The sequence below is a fragment of the Hypomesus nipponensis genome, chromosome 6 (assembly GCF_054491055.1).
Source record: "Hypomesus nipponensis isolate SF chromosome 6, ASM5449105v1, whole genome shotgun sequence".
In the NCBI taxonomy this organism is placed as follows: Eukaryota; Metazoa; Chordata; class Actinopteri; order Osmeriformes; family Osmeridae; genus Hypomesus; species Hypomesus nipponensis.
Window position 1 is genome coordinate 18,184,489 of NC_140366.1, and position 19,207 is coordinate 18,203,695.

The window sequence follows — 19,207 nt, forward strand, 5'->3', positions numbered from 1 at the left end:
ACTAGAAATAGTTTGCTATAATGAAGCCGTACAGTAAATAAATTGAGCAAAACAATAGTTGATGTTATTCTGATGATTGCTTTGGAGCGCCACCTGCTGTACAATAGCTGTAAAGTGCAGTATTTTAACCAGAGATGGGAAGTAACATGGTACAAATAGCCTACTTCATTATTTGAAAATGATAGTGATCATTTTCATGATACTGATACTAGAAAAAGTAGATTTTTCTAGTATCAGTACTTTACTTCACTATTCATTCTTCTGACAACTTCAAATACGTTTTTTTTTTTCTTCATTTTTTTTCTTCTTTTTTTCAAAAACCTTTGTAAAAACTTTTATTTAAAAATATATTTTTTACAAACTTTTCAAAAGGTTTTTCTATAACAAAAGCCCCCCCCCCAAAAAAAGTTTGTGTCATCTACTGTGCTAATTTGTACTCTGCTTTGCTTTAATCTATTCTGTTTTAGGCTTCTCTGTTCTGCTCTCCTCCTCTCTCAGCTATCAAGCCAACTCAAACCCAGATAACTGCAGCCACACTCTTAACCCTTGTGTTATCTTCGGGTCATTCTGACCCATCAGTCATTGTGACCCACCGTTGTTTGCAACAACTTTACCGCATACAAAAACAAAATGAAGCATTTTCTTTTAACCGTTGGGCTGTTTCAGACCCCCCACATTGCGAAGGTGAAAAGAAAATTATTTTTATTTGCTTTTGTATAGGCTAAAATTGGGTAAACACAATGATGGTTCGTTATGAACCTTTTGGTCATGTGACCCGAAGGCAGCACAAGGGTTAACATAACAGCAGGAATACCATGTGGGCCAGTCTCTGTGATGTCATGGACTTTTCTGGTTCGTTTCCACTCCTCTGCTCTCCCTTAAAAAATGTCATTTCCAAATATCTGGGCTCTGACAAAACATCAGACCACAGATTAATACAACTATTAAAACACCAGGCTGTGCCTGCGTCTGGCCCATCCTGGTCAGGGGTCAGGGGTCAGGGGGACGGGCTTGTGCAGCTGTTTTCTCAGGGGTCCATGGAGGTGCAGTCTAATTGAAACCCCAGTTGTTGTCTGATGTCCATGGGGCAGTGAATCATTGACAGCCATCCCCGCCTGAGCCAACCACCCGGGGCGTTTATGACAGCCACTCTGAAGACAGGCGCTGCAGTTGTTCCTCCTGAGAGGTGGAGCCACTGAACCCTGGCAGCTGGGTTGCTATTGGCTGGCAACAGGCTTGCTATTTGTATTCTGAATGACAGGACAGCACCCTCTTACATACACATGCTTGTTGGCAAAAGTTTATTACATGGTTAAGGTTGATACATTTATTTCTCACAGCATAGAGACAATCTCTCAGTCATTGACTAGGAGATTGTAAAAATGTTATGTTAAATGAATCTGTATGAATTCATAAAAAAAAATGATTGCACTCAAAACCATACAAAAAAAAAAAAAGTGCTGTAAATATAATCTAATGTAACATGAAACTTAGGTGACCACAGCTGTCATACAGTACTTTTCTCATCAGCTGTCAAAAGAGTAGTACCACTTCCCACCATAGGGTGGCAGTAAACAGTTAGACCCCTATACACTGAATGTAGCTTTCAGACTTTGGGTTGGCCTAACCCTGACCCTAACCTTTTCAGCTCCTAAATTCTACAAAGACAACAGTAGCAGGACATGCTTGTCAAATAATAAACTGTTTGGAGAAAACAATGTCACAAAAATTCTAAGGGGAGGATGTTGCAACATTCCGTTAATAACCATCTCCACACACTGTGAAAGACACAGGCAAACAACCAAAATGTCTCTCCTTCATTTGTGTTACCTGGTTTACTCATACACTTTCATCTGTGCACGGTACTAGTCTGTGTAAGTTGAACAGATCGCACTAGAGTTTTTTTTGGCTGAGGGTAACACTGTTAAGATAACTTCACCTTAGTGATATCGTTGACGTCAACAAGAGTATGTGCCAAGGGTGAGTGTGGTCTGCATCGTTTATCCGTGCCTTAGTTCCAGTCTGGAAGCCAGGATCTAACAGGCAACCCAGCAGGGTTACACTGAGGGCTTTCCAGGCGTTTATCATCTCAAGGTGAGCCTGTCTAACCGGATGGTCTGTGGGGGTGTCTAGAGCGATAAGGTAGATGTGAAAGAACTCAGTTGCTGTTGGTGTGAAAAGGACCAGAGGGTAATTCTTACCAGTAAAAGGAAGAATAAGAATAAGAATGTTGACCCCATAAAGTGGAGCAACAAAACATTTACTGCCCTGATCATAACTGAATAATACGTGTTTAAAGTACACTTTTTCTTTTTTATATAAAAAGATGAAAAAAAAATACCACAAACACTTGTATAAATATTCTCAATATTCCATTAAAAAATATATTAAAAGTATTTTAAAAAAACAGTATATGAAAAATGTCAAGTCATTGTAATTCTGGTTTGAAAACAGCTTTTGTTCAAGTGCTCCGAGCGGCAGTTTCAAAATGAACGTTGTTGGGAAAAGTCATTGAGGCTCATGACACATGTAGCCTGGTTCCTTGAAACAGGGGTGGAGTACAACAGCAGCAGGGCTGGAAGTAGACAGAGCCCCAGGTGGGTGGGTCAGTGCAGGCATACACCTGGGTCAGTGCAGGCATGCACCTGGGTCAGTGCAGGCATGCACCCCCGGGTGAGTCCTTTATGTCACTCAGGCTATGATGTCAGGGCTCTTGGAACAGGGTTTATACTTGAGAGGCTCTGAACTGCCCTCCTCCTGACTGGAACAGCAAAGGAAACAATAACTTTAGCAAAGCAGCACCACTTGCATGCTTCATGCTCATGATGTAGTGTTGTTATGACGGCGGAAACATCTGCAGAGGGGGTAACTAAGGCCCCCCCCCCCCATCCCCCTCCCACCCTTTCCCCTCCCATATGTGGACGGCTATGAAGTTCAACCAGACCTAGGATTGGCTCCTTCCACGTCCTCAATGGTGTCAGGCAGATGCTTATTGGCCGTCTCAGGCAGTAGCAGGGTCAGCCCGGCGCCCAGCAGGGTGAGCAGGCCGAAGAGCATCATGGGTGCGCTCTTACTGAAGGTCCTCAGGAGGTAAATGACGGGGGCTAGGACTCCTCCGGCCCGCGCACACATGGAGCCCATCCCGATCCCGTTCTGCCTGCGGCGGAGAATAGAAGCCAGAGAATAGACCGTTACAGCCAAGCCAAGCCAAGCTCCACGCTCACTGTCACAGCAGGGTTCTGGAACTGAAACCAGACTGAGTGGTCGCTTCACCACAGCCCTGAACAATGAACCACAGATGTTCAGCTATGCAGCTATGGGAACTTAGAGAGGGAAAAAGTCAAGGGAAAAAGTCAAGGGAAAAAGTCAAGGTTCTTTATTTGATGTTCTGTTCTGAAATGACCCTAGATGTTCCTGGATTACCCTGGGCACAGCAACGAGACTTTGGACTCTAGATCTGGACGGATCCATGCTCACCTGATGACCGTTGGAAACACTTCAGCAGAATAGATGTAAACTATAGACAGGGACGCGGTGATTCCAAACTTGCCGACCATAGCCAGGATGGTTCTGATGATGGAAAGTTCTGGAAAAAAAAGAAAAGTTGTGACTTGATGAGTCTGGGGTTAGTAACATCTGCAAGTCAACCGTCCTGTGGATCCGTCTGCGTGTTCCACACGACTAAGGTGGTAGTTCACTGAGTAACAAGGTAGTTCACTGACTAACGAGGTTGTTCACTGAGTAAAAAGGTAGTTCACTGAGTAACAAGGCAGTTCACTAGGTAACAAGGTAGTTCACTGAGTAACAAGGTAGTTCACTAGGTAACAAGGTAGTTCACTGAGTAACAAGGTAGTTCACTGAGTAACAAGGTAGTTCACTGAGTAACAAGGTAGTTCACTGTGGGGCTTCATCAAATACCTCTTTTTGCTCTGTGAAAAATTGCTGCACTAGTCCACACTTGACTGGTGGGGATCTCATTCTATTATACTGTAACTGTTAGCTGCTCCTGGCATTCTCTAATCCCTGCTCTCCCCTCTCTGTCCCCCCCCCCCCACACACACACACATATCCCTTGTGGTGTGGGCGGTTTGAGCTGTCAGCACCTGCCTGGTTGTCTCTCTGCCAACGCTGGACCTGGTTGTCAACCAGAAACCAGTCTCCATGACGGCCAACAGCAAGTTTCCTGGTCCTGTCCTACACCTATAAAGTTCAACAATGGATTTTGGTGTTTCAAAACCCATTGATGCTGTATGAGTATGTTTAGCCTGTGTTCTGCTCCTCTCTCCTACCAACCGTCTCTGGAGGAGGGGATCCCTCTCTGAATTGTTCCTCTCAAGTTTTCTTCCATTTTTTCTCCAGTTGGGAGTTTTTCTGGGAGTTTTTCCTTGTCTTCCTTGAGGGTTTAGGTTGGTTGAGGGGCAGTTCTATGGGTGTATGTGAAGCACTCTGTGACATGCTTGCATGTAAAAAGGGCTATACAAATGAAATTGATTTGTTTTGATTTGACTGACTAACGTGGTAGTTCACTGACTAACATGGTAGTTCACTGACTAACGTGGTAGTTCACTGAGTAACAAGGTTGTTCACTGAGTAACAAGTTAGTTCACTGAGTAACAAGGTAGTTCACTGAGTAACAAGGTAGTTCACTGACTAACACGGTAGTTCACTGAGTAACAAGGTTGTTCACTGAGTAACAAGTTAGTTCACTGAGTAACAAGGTAGTTCACTGAGTAACAAGGTAGTTCACTGACTAACACGGTAGTTCATTGACTAACGAGGTAGTTCATTGACTAACGAGGTAGTTCACTGACTAACGTGGTAGTTCACTGACTAACAAGGTAGTTCACTGACTAACGTGGTAGTTCACTGACTAACGAGGTAGTTCGCTGACTAACGAGGTAGTCCGCTGACTAACAAAGTAGTTCACTGACTAACGAGGTGGTTTGCTGAGATCATCTTCAACTGGTTCAACTTAAAAAAGCCAGACCAGCCAAGATAGATCTAGAAACCCAGTTTCATCACGTCACGCTCTGTACCATCAGGGATGAAAACGGTCAGCAGGCAAGCAACGCCCCCAACTGCCAGAAAGGCCAGCTGGGATATCTTGCGGGAACGGTTGAGGGTGAAGAGAGTGATGGTGCGGGCGGGCATCTCCACCAGGCCGAAGATGAGCTGCGTGAGGTAGATGTTCATTCCAAAGTCAGAGATGTTGAGAGACAGACCATAATACACCATCACGTTGACAAACCTGTGAACACAGAGAGGCGGGGTGGAGAGGCGGTGTGGAGAGGTGTGAGGAACCAGGTGGAGAACTCTGTGATTGATGTGGAGCGGCTGGTGAAACAGTTCCCGACATGAAAGAGCTTGTCCAAGTGAGAGTTACTACGTCCTGCTGCTACCGTTAACGGTGGCGGGATGTGGATGTTTGTCGTCCTCTGTTTACGCTACCGTGCAGGTTTGACACACACACACACACGTACTGTACACACTGAGACAGACACACACACACACACGTACTGTACACACTCTGAGACAGACACACACACACACGTACTGTACACACTCTAAGACAGACACACGTGGACACACGTACTGTACATACACTCTGAGACAGAGGAGATGTTGTAAGGGTAAAAACAGGAAATGAGAAAAATATGTCTGAGGAGAAGGAGAAGCCGCAGAGTAATTGAATCCCATAAAGTATTTAGTGATGGAATGATCCAGAAATAAGCCCTGCTGTATTGGAGCAGATGAGCACGAGTGTTTTACCATTGTTGACTAGATGTTTAGAATTCATAGTTTTGAAAAAGTAAACAGCAGTTAGAAATATTCATTCATTCATTCATTTCAGAAATCGTATGTAGTTTAAGACTGAAACTACTTCAACACTGTAACATACTCAGCTGGAAGAAACTTCTAGAGGATAACATTTCCATATCCAAATACTCTTACTGTACTGCCCGTCTATCAATGCTGTCATTCAAATAAGTTAGACAATGCTGGACACAACGTAAAACATTGCGTGGCAGCTTCCCAAGTCACAGCCTAAGATAAATCTTTCTTCCACAACCACTAGCATATGTGCCAACTTATTTGGTGCGTTTGGACTGTTGAGTCAATCTCGTCTTGCAAAGTGCAGTAAATGACAGGGAATGTACTGCAGTCAGTTACAACAGATATGTAATCAATTGTTTTGTCTCTCACTGATGAGCTACCCAATGCCAGCAGGGAGGAAGACGAGGAGAGATTTGTCCGAGTGAGGAAAATGTCCTCTCCCTTCAGAATGAATTTTAACCACAGCTGGCAATTTCACAGGCAATTAAACTGTGTCTGAGAGCCAGTGGTAGACACTCACCACAGGTAGAAAATGATCAATGAATGCCTCCTCATTTTAGGAGTGCGAACCAAGTCAACCACTGTGTGTTTCCTCTTGTCCTCCAGCCTCAGCTTGTCTTTGTATCCCTGAAGAGTTAACAGATCAGAACGTGAGGGACAAACACAGACACAGTCCTCAAAGAACATATTCACATCTACACAAGCACATCTGCATAAGTTGTAGGACTAGTTTCACCAAATGAAATATTTGAAGGATAATTTTCAAAGCACAAGGAGCCTATGGGCAACTATGCTGTGTGTAGGCCTTTTGAGTTGGGTGTTGTTACACAACAGTTCTGACTGAAGTGACCACCTTTCACCTGACTTATCTCCACATCATCCTGCAGGGGTTTTCCATTCATTAGGGCTGCCTTGCGGATCAGGTCCATGGCTTCCTCATTCTTGTCATTGGCCATTAACCAACGGGCCGACTTTGGCAACACCCTAGGAATTTAGAGGAGAGGTGTTCCAATGGGCCGCACATAAACAAGTATGTATGACCTGGAGCATCCATGGGAACTAGCGACAAACACAAGCCTACCGCGACGTTGCGAAAGAGGCTAAAGTAACAACAGCGGAGTGCGAGTGTTAATGAGCACGTGGGGTTCATCCGCCAAGAAGCTGCTGTTGCTGTTAACACCATTTGCATTGACCGGGATTAAAACCAAAGGGTCCTCATATCTATTCCCCTCCGTCGTGTTTCCAGGGGTGTAGGCTAGGCCAGGCTAAGCACCCTAGCGTTAAACTCACCAGATGTAGAAGATGAACAAGAAGCCTGGTGCTGAGATGGCCAGCTGGAGTCTGCGCCAGTCTCGTATGAGGTAGGCCAGTCCCGCCAGAATAATGTAACCAAACCCGAAGAAGTAGTCTGTGATGACACCAGCCAGCATCCGATGCTTGGATCCTGTCCACTCTGTGCCTGTGGAGTACACAGACAAAGCATAAACTAGAGTTTCAAGGAGCACGGGAAAGCTAGGCTGCTCTATCATCAGATTATTAATCTGAGAGGAATTGTGGATAGGCAAATTGGGAAGGAATGTGTGTCTGTCAGTAGGACAGACCTAAAACAAATGCGTTCATGATGACAGCTGAAATAGTGGTCCCAACCACAAAGCGCAGGATGACGTAGATGTAGAAATTTGGCGCGAAAGCTGCTCCGACCCCGAAGGTCGTCTGAATCGCCAAGCCAACCAAAATGATGGGCCTGCGACCATACCTGAAACGAGACACACAGTCACATCCCCTTCAAACACAGTCACCGCCCCTTCAAACCTGCAGATCCTCTTCTGTTAACTTCACTTATAGGCCTTCTGCTACGTTCAGAGTTGTGTTTGTCCAGACCAAGACATGTGCTGCAAATTAGACTGGGTCTGGATAATCCCCAGTGTCAAAATACTTCAAATACTTTTGACTTGGCTGGTAAACAAGAGAGGCAATTGAAATAAAATCACTGCCATTGCCTATAAATAATAATGAAGGGGACAGCTTCCAAAGCGAAAATTCTGCGAAGACATTTTTCCCTGAATGATTCAACTCACGGTTTGACTCCTGAAACAAAGAAAAACGTTTTAGGAATAAAGGTTGGAGGTGTTTTAATGTACTAAACTCACTTGTCTGCCATGGCGCCAAACAGCACAGCCCCTATCAGAAGACCAAACATGTAGATAGAGGCACCAATGTTGTTCAGATTGGCATTGTCACACACCAGATCCCACTGTAAAGAGGAAACAAACAAACCAACCGATTTACTGTCAACCCACATACTGGAAAAGTCCAAATATTTCCTTCGTATTTACTGTTCCATGGCATTTTACTTGGTGGTAGGTTGCATTTTATAGCAATATAAACGCCTATATAAAGGCTATTTATTATCTTTAAAAAGGCTATGCTACATATTCATTTGCTGAGAAAAATTATCTTCTTCTTTGTTTATACCCGAGAGCTGATCTATTGGAGTCTCGTTGAAAGTAGTTATGAACATGGTATGGTATCAAGGCTAAGAATAGGATTGGACTGTCTGGAATTGTGAATACTGTCCAGCTAGGAAAATCATTGGTAAACAGAGACAGCTGAATGAAATATGATGTCTCTGCAGATTGTGTGGGATCCTTCAAAGTCCCTTTTTGTTGAACTTGACAATCTCGTCTCGTAATAACACCTGGAAATCTGGGCCTACATCATCTTTCAGTACACCTTGAACAGTGAGGCTTACAGCGAGGACTTGGTCCCAAACTAGTGTTTGTGTGTCAAAACAAACTCTGGACCAGCCAATGTGTTTGTTGTTGTTTCAGAGGGCTTGTCTTATGGCCAAGGAAGGCAGTTCTGTGGCCCATCGTAATATTTCAGTCACACGAGGCCCCTCCCACGCTGTGAGCTCTCTCATTCCCTAACGTGGCAGAGGGGGGCTGCACAGACCAGCAGCAGAGACCTAGAAAGGATGCCTACACCACAGGAGGCCATATTTCCACCCTCTCTGCTGGCCACCTTGGCCAGTCTCAGATATCTCTACAACAGGCTGTTACATAGCTGCCACAGTCCAGCAGGGGTAGAAAGACCTCCAACTGCCAATCTGCCAAGCGGCCTTCACCTCATTTCCTGTGAGAATCTGGAACAGAGGATATCCACCGCTTTGAAGACCAGGCAGACGGAGAGAGGTGAAAAATGGGCTATGACTAACGGACAACTCACCTCGGTAGCCACGGTACTGTGGAAAATGTCCTTGCTGAACTCCCATCCCCCCTGGCAGCCTGCGGAGGCATGGCTGTTGATGAGAGCCAAGGCATCGCTGTCGTTCAGCTGGAGAAGTGGGGAGCCGCGGTCAGCACCAGGGGCCGAGCAGGCCAGGTCTGCACCAGGGCCGGCCTCCACACTGAAGTTGAAGCTCAAAGCAGCGTGGCTGGGGGGCCACTCGGAGCGACAGAGATGCGGGGGCACAGCCCCTGTGAAGACCGACACCAGCATGTGGAAGGCCAGCAGGATCTGGGGCAGACAAATCCATACGTACAGGATCTTCTGGAACTTTCCAAAGCCTCCGATCTGAGCAAGGATTTCGTCAAAGTTCATGCTCCACCTCTTTGTGGCCACTCCTCCTGTGCTTGCCCTGTCTAGTGTGCTTCCTCAGGTACAGGCGCTGGCACTGAGCTAGCAGATGCAGCAGACTCGTAGCAGTCTGTGTGGACAGAGAGCCTCAAAGAGAAGCTCAAGATTGAAACAGGCTGTTTTTAATGAGTTGTGTTGAGTCTCCCTGTTCAGATGTAGTCACACCTGGGATGTAGCATGAGCGCGGTCTGAAGCTGACTGTAGTCAAGTGGCATAATCCCAGCAGCAGGGTAATATAACCATGCTCAGAGGGGAGGGGCCTAGACACGAGGGAGGAGTTTCCCCTCAGAGGGAGGAGCTGCTTTTGTGATGGCTGAGAGGCAGCACTTGTCTCTCTCTCTCTCTCTCTCTCTCTCTCTCTCTCTCTCTCTCTCTCCCTCCCTCCCTCTCCCTCTCTCCCTCTCCGTCTCTCTCTGTGTGAATGAGAGGCAGTTTGTTTGTGCATTCGATGTAGTGTTTTTTTTTTTTTTAATTAAGGCTAGATGTTACTCAAAAACTATACTGTGCAAGGGCAACAACAACGAGTTTTCATGTTTTCAATGTATCCAATGAATCGATTCAATTAAAGTTTCAGATTTTGAGAGACCAGACTGTGTATGTGTGTACATGTGCTGACATGTTTGGAAAATATACCCGGTTTATCTATCTATCTTTATGAAATGTTTCACTGCCTCTGGACCAAACTGGCAGTAGGAGAACTGCTAAACATAAAGACATGCTAATTCCTCTCCGGCCTCCCGTACTTCATCTGCCATGGGATGCTGCGAGTGAGCTGAGGAGCCGCCTCCACAAACAGGAGATATTGGATTTAGTATTCATTCCCCCTCGCTCCAATGAAAGCCCTCTCGCTCTCTGGCCACCCCGTAATTACTTCCATAATCCTCAGCTCGTTTTCCTTTGTTATCGTTTCGTCTTTCCCCTGTTGTTGGTGTCCGGTATCTTTTCATCCGGGTGAACCTCTCCACATCCCAGCAGATATCCCAATCACAACCCCTTCCACAGAACGGCACCAAGCCTCCAGTGTTCACCCGAGATGACTGACACTGTGCATTCTTTCGACAGGGTGTGGGGCCCCAATCCACTGTTCCCACACCCTGCAGGGAAGAATACATTCACCTTCTGAGAATATGATACAACATACAGTACATCCCCTCTCCATAAAAGGGTTAGTCTGACATCATGGGTTAGGTAAAAGTCTGAAAGTGGAGACTGTGCTACTTCTGATTCTACTCATTGGTCACATGTGAGTCACTGAAAACTCACTTCGAAACGAACTTCGGAAGCCGGTCTGCAGTGGTGGACAATCATGGGAATAATCGCATGGATGACAGTGATAGACGAAAGGAGATTATGGAAGTATCCTTGTAAAGGACAACAAACACGATTTGTTATGGATGTAAATGAACCAAGATTCAAAATGATGGTTTCAAATGAAAAACAAAGCTTTTTTTAAGGGTTATTCCCAAATTTAAAAAAATCTCATTGTAACCACTGCTACTATTTGTAAAGAAAAAGCAATTGAATGATAATTACAGGGTTACCTTGGTTTATTTTCACTTCCTGCCTTTTATTGGATAAACATATCCTTCAGACAACGCACTCTGTCTCCATTTTAATGTATTCAGATTTGGTAATGCATAAGCAGGAAAGTGATGTGCTGAACTGCTTGACATGGCATGTGTCACATTCAAAATCACTGAGAGGCCCTTGAGTCAAGGTTTGAACTTGAATCAGTTGGAAAGTGGGAAAAAAAAACCAAATGTTTTCTTGTCTGGGGATTTGTGAACCAAGACAATGCCAAGGCACCGTTTACCAACATTCAACACCTCAGATCACTGGTGTGGATAGAAATACAGTAGATCACCATCTTTCCGGGTCACAACGACTAGCTAATTGAGCTGGACACCACAAGAGGAGGAGTGATGTCATCCCAACACACACAGCAAAGAGAAAGAAGTGCCTCCCAGCTGGGCACAGGGGCTATTTATAGTGAGGGTATGTTGACTGAAGGCCTACAGATCCGACAGTATAAATCAGAGGGTGGAGTGCACTCAGTACCGCCTGCCAGTCCCTAGGGTTGGTCACTGAGGCGGGTAGGGTAGGAGAGATTTCTCTGTTGTATACCGTGCCATTCTGCACCAACACATAGACGCAAAGAGCTGAGCTGGGTGCTAAGAGGGGAACACTGCTTTCAAGCTGCTGAGACTGTGAAACATGGCAGTGTGTCGTGTGTCTTATAGACACGATCCAACCAAAACACAAATAAGAGCTTTTTTTAATCAAATAAGATATGCAGATTAAATTTATAAGAGAGAGAGAGAGAGAGAGAGAGAGAGAGAGAGAGAGAGAGAGAGAGAGAGAGAGAGAGAGAGAGAAAGAGAGAGAGAGAAAGAGAGAGAGAGAGAGAGGGTTTCTGAAAGGGTTAAATAAAGAGAGATAAAGAGAGAGACAGATGAGAGTAGCGGCTATGACATGCAGCAGCATGTCATAGCTGTTTTGGGATTAATTAGCCTGGAAACAGTCTACACTCCTCTTGGTTGCAGTAATTGAAGAAGTTTGTGGCAAGGATGTGGAATGAAGAAGGAAATTCCATTAACGTGACCCAAGTGGAAAGCAACATATGTTAGACTCCTTAGACTGGTTAAGACCACTGGATCAAGTTTGCTAACACTGGGATGGATGTGAAGACTAAGTAAGCGAAGAAAGCGTGTTTGTGTGTGCGTCAGCGTTTGTGTGTGCATCAGCGTTTGTGTGTTTGTATGTGTGTCAGGTAGGTCATACCGCTGGTTAGTCTTGGGGCTCAGTTTGCATCCCAGTGTGGGAGGAAGGGGGGGTAATAATGGGTGACACAATGACACCAGTTACACTAAGACATTTTGTTCTTCGACACAAATGTTTAAAAAATCTGATCCAAGTTGAATGGCCTTATACATTCTTACCTAGGATTTTGTAAGACAGAATGTATGGCGGTCACACTTAGATATTTTATAGCGGTATTCATTTTCAATTGATGTTCCTCGATCTCATAAACATCAATGTTAAAACACACTTACATAATTCACTTTTCCATCCTTTCATAAGCCTCGTTTATGAAGACTCACGTGACGTGACTCCCTGGATTTAATTACCGCACATAAAGGGATGATTTGGTATGTTTATTTCTTCTATAGAGGCAGTCACCGGGAAAACATTTTTCTTTGTTGATGCACCATGAAAAGGTGTGACAACTGTATTTTATAAACGTGCGGTGTGTAGTCCTGGAATGTCCCCGTGGGTTCACCTGCCTGTGGGGGAAGGATCGCGTGGACAGCTGGGAATGGCGAGATGTGTTGTGCACGCGCCCTGATGGAGTATATCTCCAGGGTGTTTAACTGCGCTTATTTAACATCCACTTTACACCTTCTGTTGGAAAGATGTAAGAAAATAATTACTCCAACTGTCAAGTCATCAATCATATGAAGGGCAGAAAGCAATAATAGATAACGCGATTTGAACTGTTAAAAGTTTATGGAATGAGCTTGGGCGTTTCGCATTTCAACCGAATCTTGCACGTGTTTTATTGTTATGGTTGTGTGATTAGGTACAAATATTCTCCAAGTTACCTGTAGTATTTTTTGTCGTAGCCTACCTTCCAACAACCTGCAGAAGACAAATACAAGCTATGGCATATAAGCGAGAACCACGTGTGAAAATGATGATCGTTAGGCTATAAATAATTATCAACCGAGGTAAACCTTAGACTATGAAGGCATCAAAGACTTCGAATTAGATCATTTATTTAGTTAATACTGCAGAATAAGTTGAGTGGTGTTACTGTAGGCAACTCAATTTTCACAAAACCAATTATTTAGAACGGAATGCAATTTATGAAACCGGTCGTCAGTCACTACAGCGGGGACGCGCACCCCCTAGTGGAACCAACTCAACACTTTATGCAACAAGCAATTACATACTGTTGTGTTACAAAACCAGATGCGTGGTTTACTGTTTCAATGACCTGACGGGCTATATCGGCACATGGTGACGTAAATGGTGTCCTAAGAAACGCACGATTTTGTGTAGCCTATGATTGATAATAAATGATACGTTCAACGAATTGATTTAATTTTTGAATTTATTCAAAACAGACATTTTTAACAAAGAAAATCATAACGCGGCGTTATTAACGTCGTCGTAATGACCTCACATTTTCGTACTGTTGTTTAATATAAGAAAGGTATTACATGACTTGTGTGTATACGATGTGAATGTACTGAGGGTGGTGTAGCTTTCCGTTGGCCTAGTCCTGCCTTCATTTTAAACAGCTTAGCATACTCTCCATAGATACCCTCGTTGTGTAAGTCACATATAAGGTGCTTGTGTAACGCTCTTACTTTCACCAAGACTAAAAGTCAGCGTGTCTCTCGATCCCAGGAGCCGTCTATTCTACTCAGTGTTGGTTCATCTTTACGCTCAATCGGTAACCCCCCCCCCCCCCCCCCCCACACACACACACACACACACTCAATAGTTTTCACAGTTATTTTAGTTTAAGTTACCTGGAACCCTGCCAAGAGTCCATGAATTTAGACAGCCGAGATTGAGGCATGAAGGAAATCTGCCGTGGCTGTCAGGAGGTGACTGTGGGACTGCATCATCATGATCAGACCTTATGAGACAGTATGAGTAGGTGGGAGGGAGGGAGGGAGCTGGGGCTTGAGAAGAGGGGAGATGGGGGAGGATTGGGGGAGATGGGGGAGGGGATTTTATCACCTCTCAGATTGAAATGTAAAACAGCTCTGAGCCTTCATACAATTCATTATCTTAAACTCTCTGTAGTCTCCCCTAACCAATGCTTACTCTGACATTAAAGCAAAACAGACCGTTTTTTTTTAGGGGGCGCATTATCTAATAGTCCGCTAGGGTGCGTTTTGATTTACTAGGGATGTTGTTTTAGAAGTATGTTAAGAGAAAATGTGCCATAGGATTTAGGCTACAGCTCTGTCCTTCTGAGTGTTAATGCATCTCTGCTGTGCGACCCGGAGGTGTCACACAGGCTCAGAGAGGGACCTCTATCCAGTGTAAATAGTGAAGGAATGTGAACTCAAATATAATATGCTCCACCAAAACTGGGACATGCTCAACAACACCAATTAGGTTAAAACACTACACACTCATTCATGAGATGGGAGTAAAACTTCTCATGACCACTCAACACAAACTATTTATCAAACATACCCTACTGTACGTATTGCCAAACAAGAAAATGGCAAACAGTGTAGTCAAGCTTTGACTATCACTAAGTTTCTATTAGAAAGTTAACCACATACATGATTATGTATGAAATGATTATTCGGATCTAAGAATGCTTGGTGAGTCCACAGACTTAACAAGTAGAGTAGGCTTGGGTCTGGGTGAACGCCAGCGTTTATGAAGACAAATATGTCTCCTTTGGATCAGTGAGCCACAGAAAGGTGTGTTTGGAGAGGAGACAGAGGGTGTCTTTGTGCCTCTCTACTGTAGGTCGGCTCCCTCGATCTCACTCCCCCCTTGCTCTTTCCCATTCCTGTTCCCCCTTCCCTCAATCCCTCCTTCCCAGTCATCTGTCTCTCCTGCTGCTGGAGCTCATACAAACCTGATTACTTATAAGATGCTATCACTACTCTGCCAATCCCTCCTGGTCTTCCTAGCGCAGCAGGTAAGTGCCTTGGCTGTCCTGTCGCCTCACATTATCAAGACGAGCTGAGCTTCCAACTTCTCTGACAAGACAGACGGTTTGGTCTGTGACTCAACACTTGCTTTCTGTGCAGAAGTGTTGAAGACATATGCCCTGGAGGTAGACAGTTGCGAGCCAAATCTCAGCGTGTAGTGCGTTAGTCGTACAGAGGGGGATAGCCCTTGTTTGAGTTGGATTTTAAATGGTTAAGGAAAATTGTGGTCTTTCTTTTCTTGTTTTCAACACTAGGGTTTGTTTTGAATGCATGCTTCTGAGGGTGGAGCATTTTTGAGGCTTATACAGGGTGTGGTGTAGTAGTAGTGGGGGAAATATATATATATTTTTTTCCAGTTCCCATTGAACACTAAGTAAAGGAGAGCATAGTGGCCTGTGTCTCCAACAGTCTCTGTAGATTTGTTTTTCACACTTTAAAATGAGCTCATTCTGTAAACCTGACAGAAAGGCTTCAGATGTTTGGCATAACCCAGGGTGGCCCTGGGAAGCAGGCCAGTGTCAGGCAGGGCATGTGGACACGGGGGTTGCATCACAGCACATACAAAAAACTGAAGTTGATATGTGTATTGCAATGATTTCAGGTTAGAAGGACTAGTTCTTATGTTAGTTTTGTAATTTGGATGTTTTTCCCTTTGGGAATTTACAGTGAATGCCAACTATTTCTTGTGTACAGTACAAAGGAACTATATGTTGGCAGCCATCTCAGGGGTTGAAAGCTTCATCCTGGTTTAAACGATATCCCTCACATTTTCAGAAAATGTAGAACAAGTTATTAGCAACATACTGTAGCACATCACTTGTTTTTTGTTGTTAATTTACCTCCGGACAAGACTCTAGATAGAGTATGTTTATTCACCATTCCTCTGATTGTTTGCCTGACGTCTAGTGGGGGCTGCTGAAAACTCTGGCTTCGGTCATTGTAGATCCAAGACCTGAAATGATAATCACATAAATATATATTTATAAAACAGTCTTGCCCCCTGTAAACCCCCCCGGAAACTCTCTTGTGTATTGTTACGGAAATTTACGTGAGACATATTGTTCCTTTAACAAATGAAAGAGGTCATTTACTTTTACATCATATTTATTTTACTGTGTTACTGTGATATTAACCCAGTATATCCCACCACTCCAGTATCTCTGCAGGGCTCAGAACCACCATGGGCAGCTGCTGGCTGCTCCGAGGGAGAGCAGGGCTGTTGTTGAGAGACGGCAGTTCTGCCACTGGCCCTGTAAGTGCCGGGCCAAGCCTCAGTGCGCCCCGGGGGTCAGCTCCGTGCTGGACGGATGTGGCTGCTGCAAGAGCTGTGCCCGGCAGGTCGGCGACGCGTGTAACGAGAGGGACGTCTGTGACCCTCACAAGAGCATGTATTGCGACTTCTCGGGAGACAAGCCCCGCTTCGAGGTCGGAGTCTGCGCCTGTGAGTGATTCTGACGTTTTGCTGCTTTTCGCACACAAAATCTAAACTCGTCATGCATCCCCTAGTTGACCGACTGAGCTTGGTAATGAATGGCGTGTTTTCACCGCAATTCTGAGAGACTAGCAAAATACGTGCTGAGTCATACTAAAAATGTGTTATAAGCCATCGCCCGACTTTGCATTGCGAGTATTAGGATATGCACAAACCTGTAGCTAGATTCATATCCCTGAACTGCACAGTGACTCATAATTGAATCATCTATCAAAGGACATCACAGAGGTTACACACTGTAATCCTAAAGCCTTGCCCTGAAAACCAGTATCACCACAAGAACACCATGAGCAGCAAATAAAGCAGTCACACGATCTCTCTCCTCTCCTCCCCTCAGACATGATGGCTGTGGGTTGTGACCTGAATGGAGCCCACTACGATAACGGCCAGGCCTTCCAGCCCAGCCCCTTGTACAAGTGCACATGCATCGCTGGGGCCATCGGCTGCACCCCTGCCTTCGTCTACAAACCCGCTAGCCTCCAAGGCCCCGCTCCTCTGCGGGGCAGCATGCCGGCTGGCCTCCGCAGCTCCCAGGACCCCAGGAAGAACCAGCAGGATACAAGCTACATAGCCATGCCAGGTGTGTGTTTGTAGAGAAAAACCCACAAGGAGAATCGCCAGCTTGTATGGCCTGGAATTCTAATTGCTGTCAAAGCTAAACAGAGTGGGCGGAGGTGTGTTTGGTTATTTAGGTGGGGGAGCAGAGAAGGGGCACAGTGTGGCTGTATGTGGTCGGCAGAGGGCTGGGTGGACCCGTTTGTGAACACCCATTGAGAGCACCCTACTCACTTTCAATCAAAAACGCCCCAAAGGCCTCTTTCAAGTATGCTTTGATGTACAGTATTAAAAGTAAAGTTGCTTTACCTGGCTGGGCTTGCAGAATAATACTCATCCTGGTTTTAGGGAACTTGAGTAGATAGAGCTACCAGTTTTTTTAAAATAGTGGTATTGGAGAGAAATTGTATATGACTTAAATCACTGGTGCATTGAGAGAACATTGACAGCATAAAGCACCTACGCCTTTCAAATTCATAGAGAGGTTCTTGTAAACCACCTTGGCGTGTCTAAAGATAATTTGACTGTGTGCTCAAACGATCTATCTTGATTGGTTGTGAGTGAAATGTGCAGTGGCACGGCGTGACTTCGTCCAGGCCCGGGCTGAGTGTCGACACGGTGCCATTTAACTGTAATACTGAAAGCTTACAGGGATCCTCCTTTAGCCTGGAAGAAGAACTGCCTGATCCAGACCACTCCATGGAGCCCCTGCTCCAAGACCTGCGGCCTGGGCATCTCTGTCCGTGTCAACAACGACAACGGCAAGTGTGAGATGAGGAAGGACCGCCGTCTGTGCCTGCTGCGACCATGCCAGCAGAGCCAGCTGAAGGCCCTGAAGGGGAAGGTGAGTGGAGACGCTGTTGGGAGGATTCGCCAGCGGATCACAAGGTTTTTGTTGGTGTGGCTGGGAGTGGGCTGGTTTGAGGAGACGGGGGGTGTGGGGTTCGAACCCCGGTGCGGGCGAACGTCGGCTGTGTGTACCTTCGACGGTGGCGCGAAGTCTGTTACATGAGCAGCCCTCGATCGGGGTGTTGACATGGGATCTGTTGAAACAACTGTAATGCAGAAGTGGACCGGCGTGTCCATGCCTGCTAATGATATACTGTCGGGTGGTGAAAAATAGAACAGGCTTGAGATGTCATACTGGAAATACTCATCCACATGCGTTGGATAACTGAAGAAGGTACATGCATTTCAGTAAACGTGCAACGGAAAAAGAAATCCCTAAGAAGAAGATGATTTAACACGGCTCGTTTTATTTTTCCAGATTCCAAAAGGTAAGACATGCCGGCCCAAGTTCCAGGCTAAGAAAGCAGAAAAGCTGACTCTGTCTGGCTGCACCAGCATCAGGAAGTACCGGCCCAGCTACTGCGGCGTCTGCAAAGACAAGCGTTGCTGTGTCCCCAACAAGGCCAGCATGGTGACAGTCAGCTTCAGCTGCAAGGGAGGCAACAACGTTCGCTGGAAGATGCAGTGGATCACTTCCTGTGTGTGCCAGAAGAAATGCAACGACCCCGAGGACATGTTCTCAGAGCTGCGGTTCCTTTAGAACTCTCCGGGCTAACTGCTTGATCCAAGCCTTAAGGACACTAACCTGGGCCTGGCCTCAGGACCCCGGTGTTAGTAATGGAGGTCTGGAGAACTGGACCCAAGGCGTGGTTTGGTTGTCCTCCTGAACTATGCCAGTGTTCCAAGATGGAAAGTAAAAAATAAAAAAAAACATAGAACCTCAACGAAGTGTGTGCACAGAAAGATAATTAGGGAGGTGGAGCTTAAGGGAGCTTGCTGGTACATTCAGTCTGAATGAAACACAAAGTTGAAATCTCAAAGACTGCTTCAGTCATATTTCACATTTTGGACGAGCAGGTAGTAGTTATTGTAATTGTGATATTTGTCAGATAAGTCAGTTGTTCAAATTGTTAATGTTGTTAACAGATACTCTGAATTCCTGCATCCTCAAGAATCAACCTGTTTGATTGCATGAATACTCAGCAGC

The 19,207-nt window shown here is 45.3% G+C and overlaps 2 protein-coding genes across 3 annotated transcripts; one reads left to right on the forward strand and one right to left on the reverse strand.

Annotated features, from left to right (window-relative positions):
- Nucleotides 1–1,295: 1,295 nt before the first annotated feature.
- Nucleotides 1,296–9,645, reverse strand: LOC146287461 (solute carrier family 22 member 13). Of its 2 annotated transcripts, XM_084700843.1 has the most exons (10): nucleotides 9,064–9,645; nucleotides 7,986–8,089; nucleotides 7,437–7,591; nucleotides 7,126–7,294; nucleotides 6,696–6,819; nucleotides 6,356–6,462; nucleotides 5,037–5,248; nucleotides 3,478–3,586; nucleotides 2,945–3,157; nucleotides 1,296–2,761 (listed from the first exon to the last, which is right to left on the reverse strand). In XM_084700843.1, exons 1-10 carry the CDS (start codon nucleotides 9,436–9,438, stop codon nucleotides 2,692–2,694), a joined length of 1,638 nt encoding a protein of 545 aa, XP_084556969.1. In that variant the 5' UTR covers nucleotides 9,439–9,645; the 3' UTR covers nucleotides 1,296–2,691. The 2 variants fall into 2 exon arrangements, with proteins under 2 accessions (XP_084556969.1, XP_084556970.1); XM_084700844.1 differs by lacking the exon at nucleotides 1,296–2,761 and having other exon boundaries at nucleotides 2,935–3,157.
- A 5,458-nt stretch (nucleotides 9,646–15,103) lies between these two features.
- On the forward strand, nucleotides 15,104–19,102 carry ccn6 (cellular communication network factor 6). The gene is made up of 5 exons (XM_084700743.1): nucleotides 15,104–15,151; nucleotides 16,320–16,605; nucleotides 16,994–17,236; nucleotides 17,856–18,055; nucleotides 18,479–19,102. The coding sequence occupies exons 1-5, from the start codon at nucleotides 15,104–15,106 to the stop codon at nucleotides 18,758–18,760; spliced, it is 1,059 nt and encodes a 352-aa protein (XP_084556869.1). The 3' UTR covers nucleotides 18,761–19,102.
- The last annotated feature ends 105 nt before the right edge of the window (nucleotides 19,103–19,207 follow it).

Coding starts and splice junctions, on each gene's coding strand:
- LOC146287461 (XM_084700843.1), bottom strand. CDS start 9,438: ATGAACTTTGACGAAATCCTTGCTCAGATCGGAGGCTTTGGAAAGTTC. Junction 6,463..6,695: donor ATGATGTGGAGATAAGTCAG/GTGAAAGGTGGT, acceptor TTAACTCTTCAG/GGATACAAAGACAAGCTGAG. Junction 5,249..6,355: donor TTGATCATTTTCTACCTGTG/GTGAGTGTCTAC, acceptor CTGTGTTCACAG/GTTTGTCAACGTGATGGTGT.
- ccn6 (XM_084700743.1), top strand. CDS start 15,104: ATGCTATCACTACTCTGCCAATCCCTCCTGGTCTTCCTAGCGCAGCAG. Junction 17,237..17,855: donor AAGCTACATAGCCATGCCAG/GTGTGTGTTTGT, acceptor TAATACTGAAAG/CTTACAGGGATCCTCCTTTA. Junction 18,056..18,478: donor TGAAGGCCCTGAAGGGGAAG/GTGAGTGGAGAC, acceptor TTATTTTTCCAG/ATTCCAAAAGGTAAGACATG.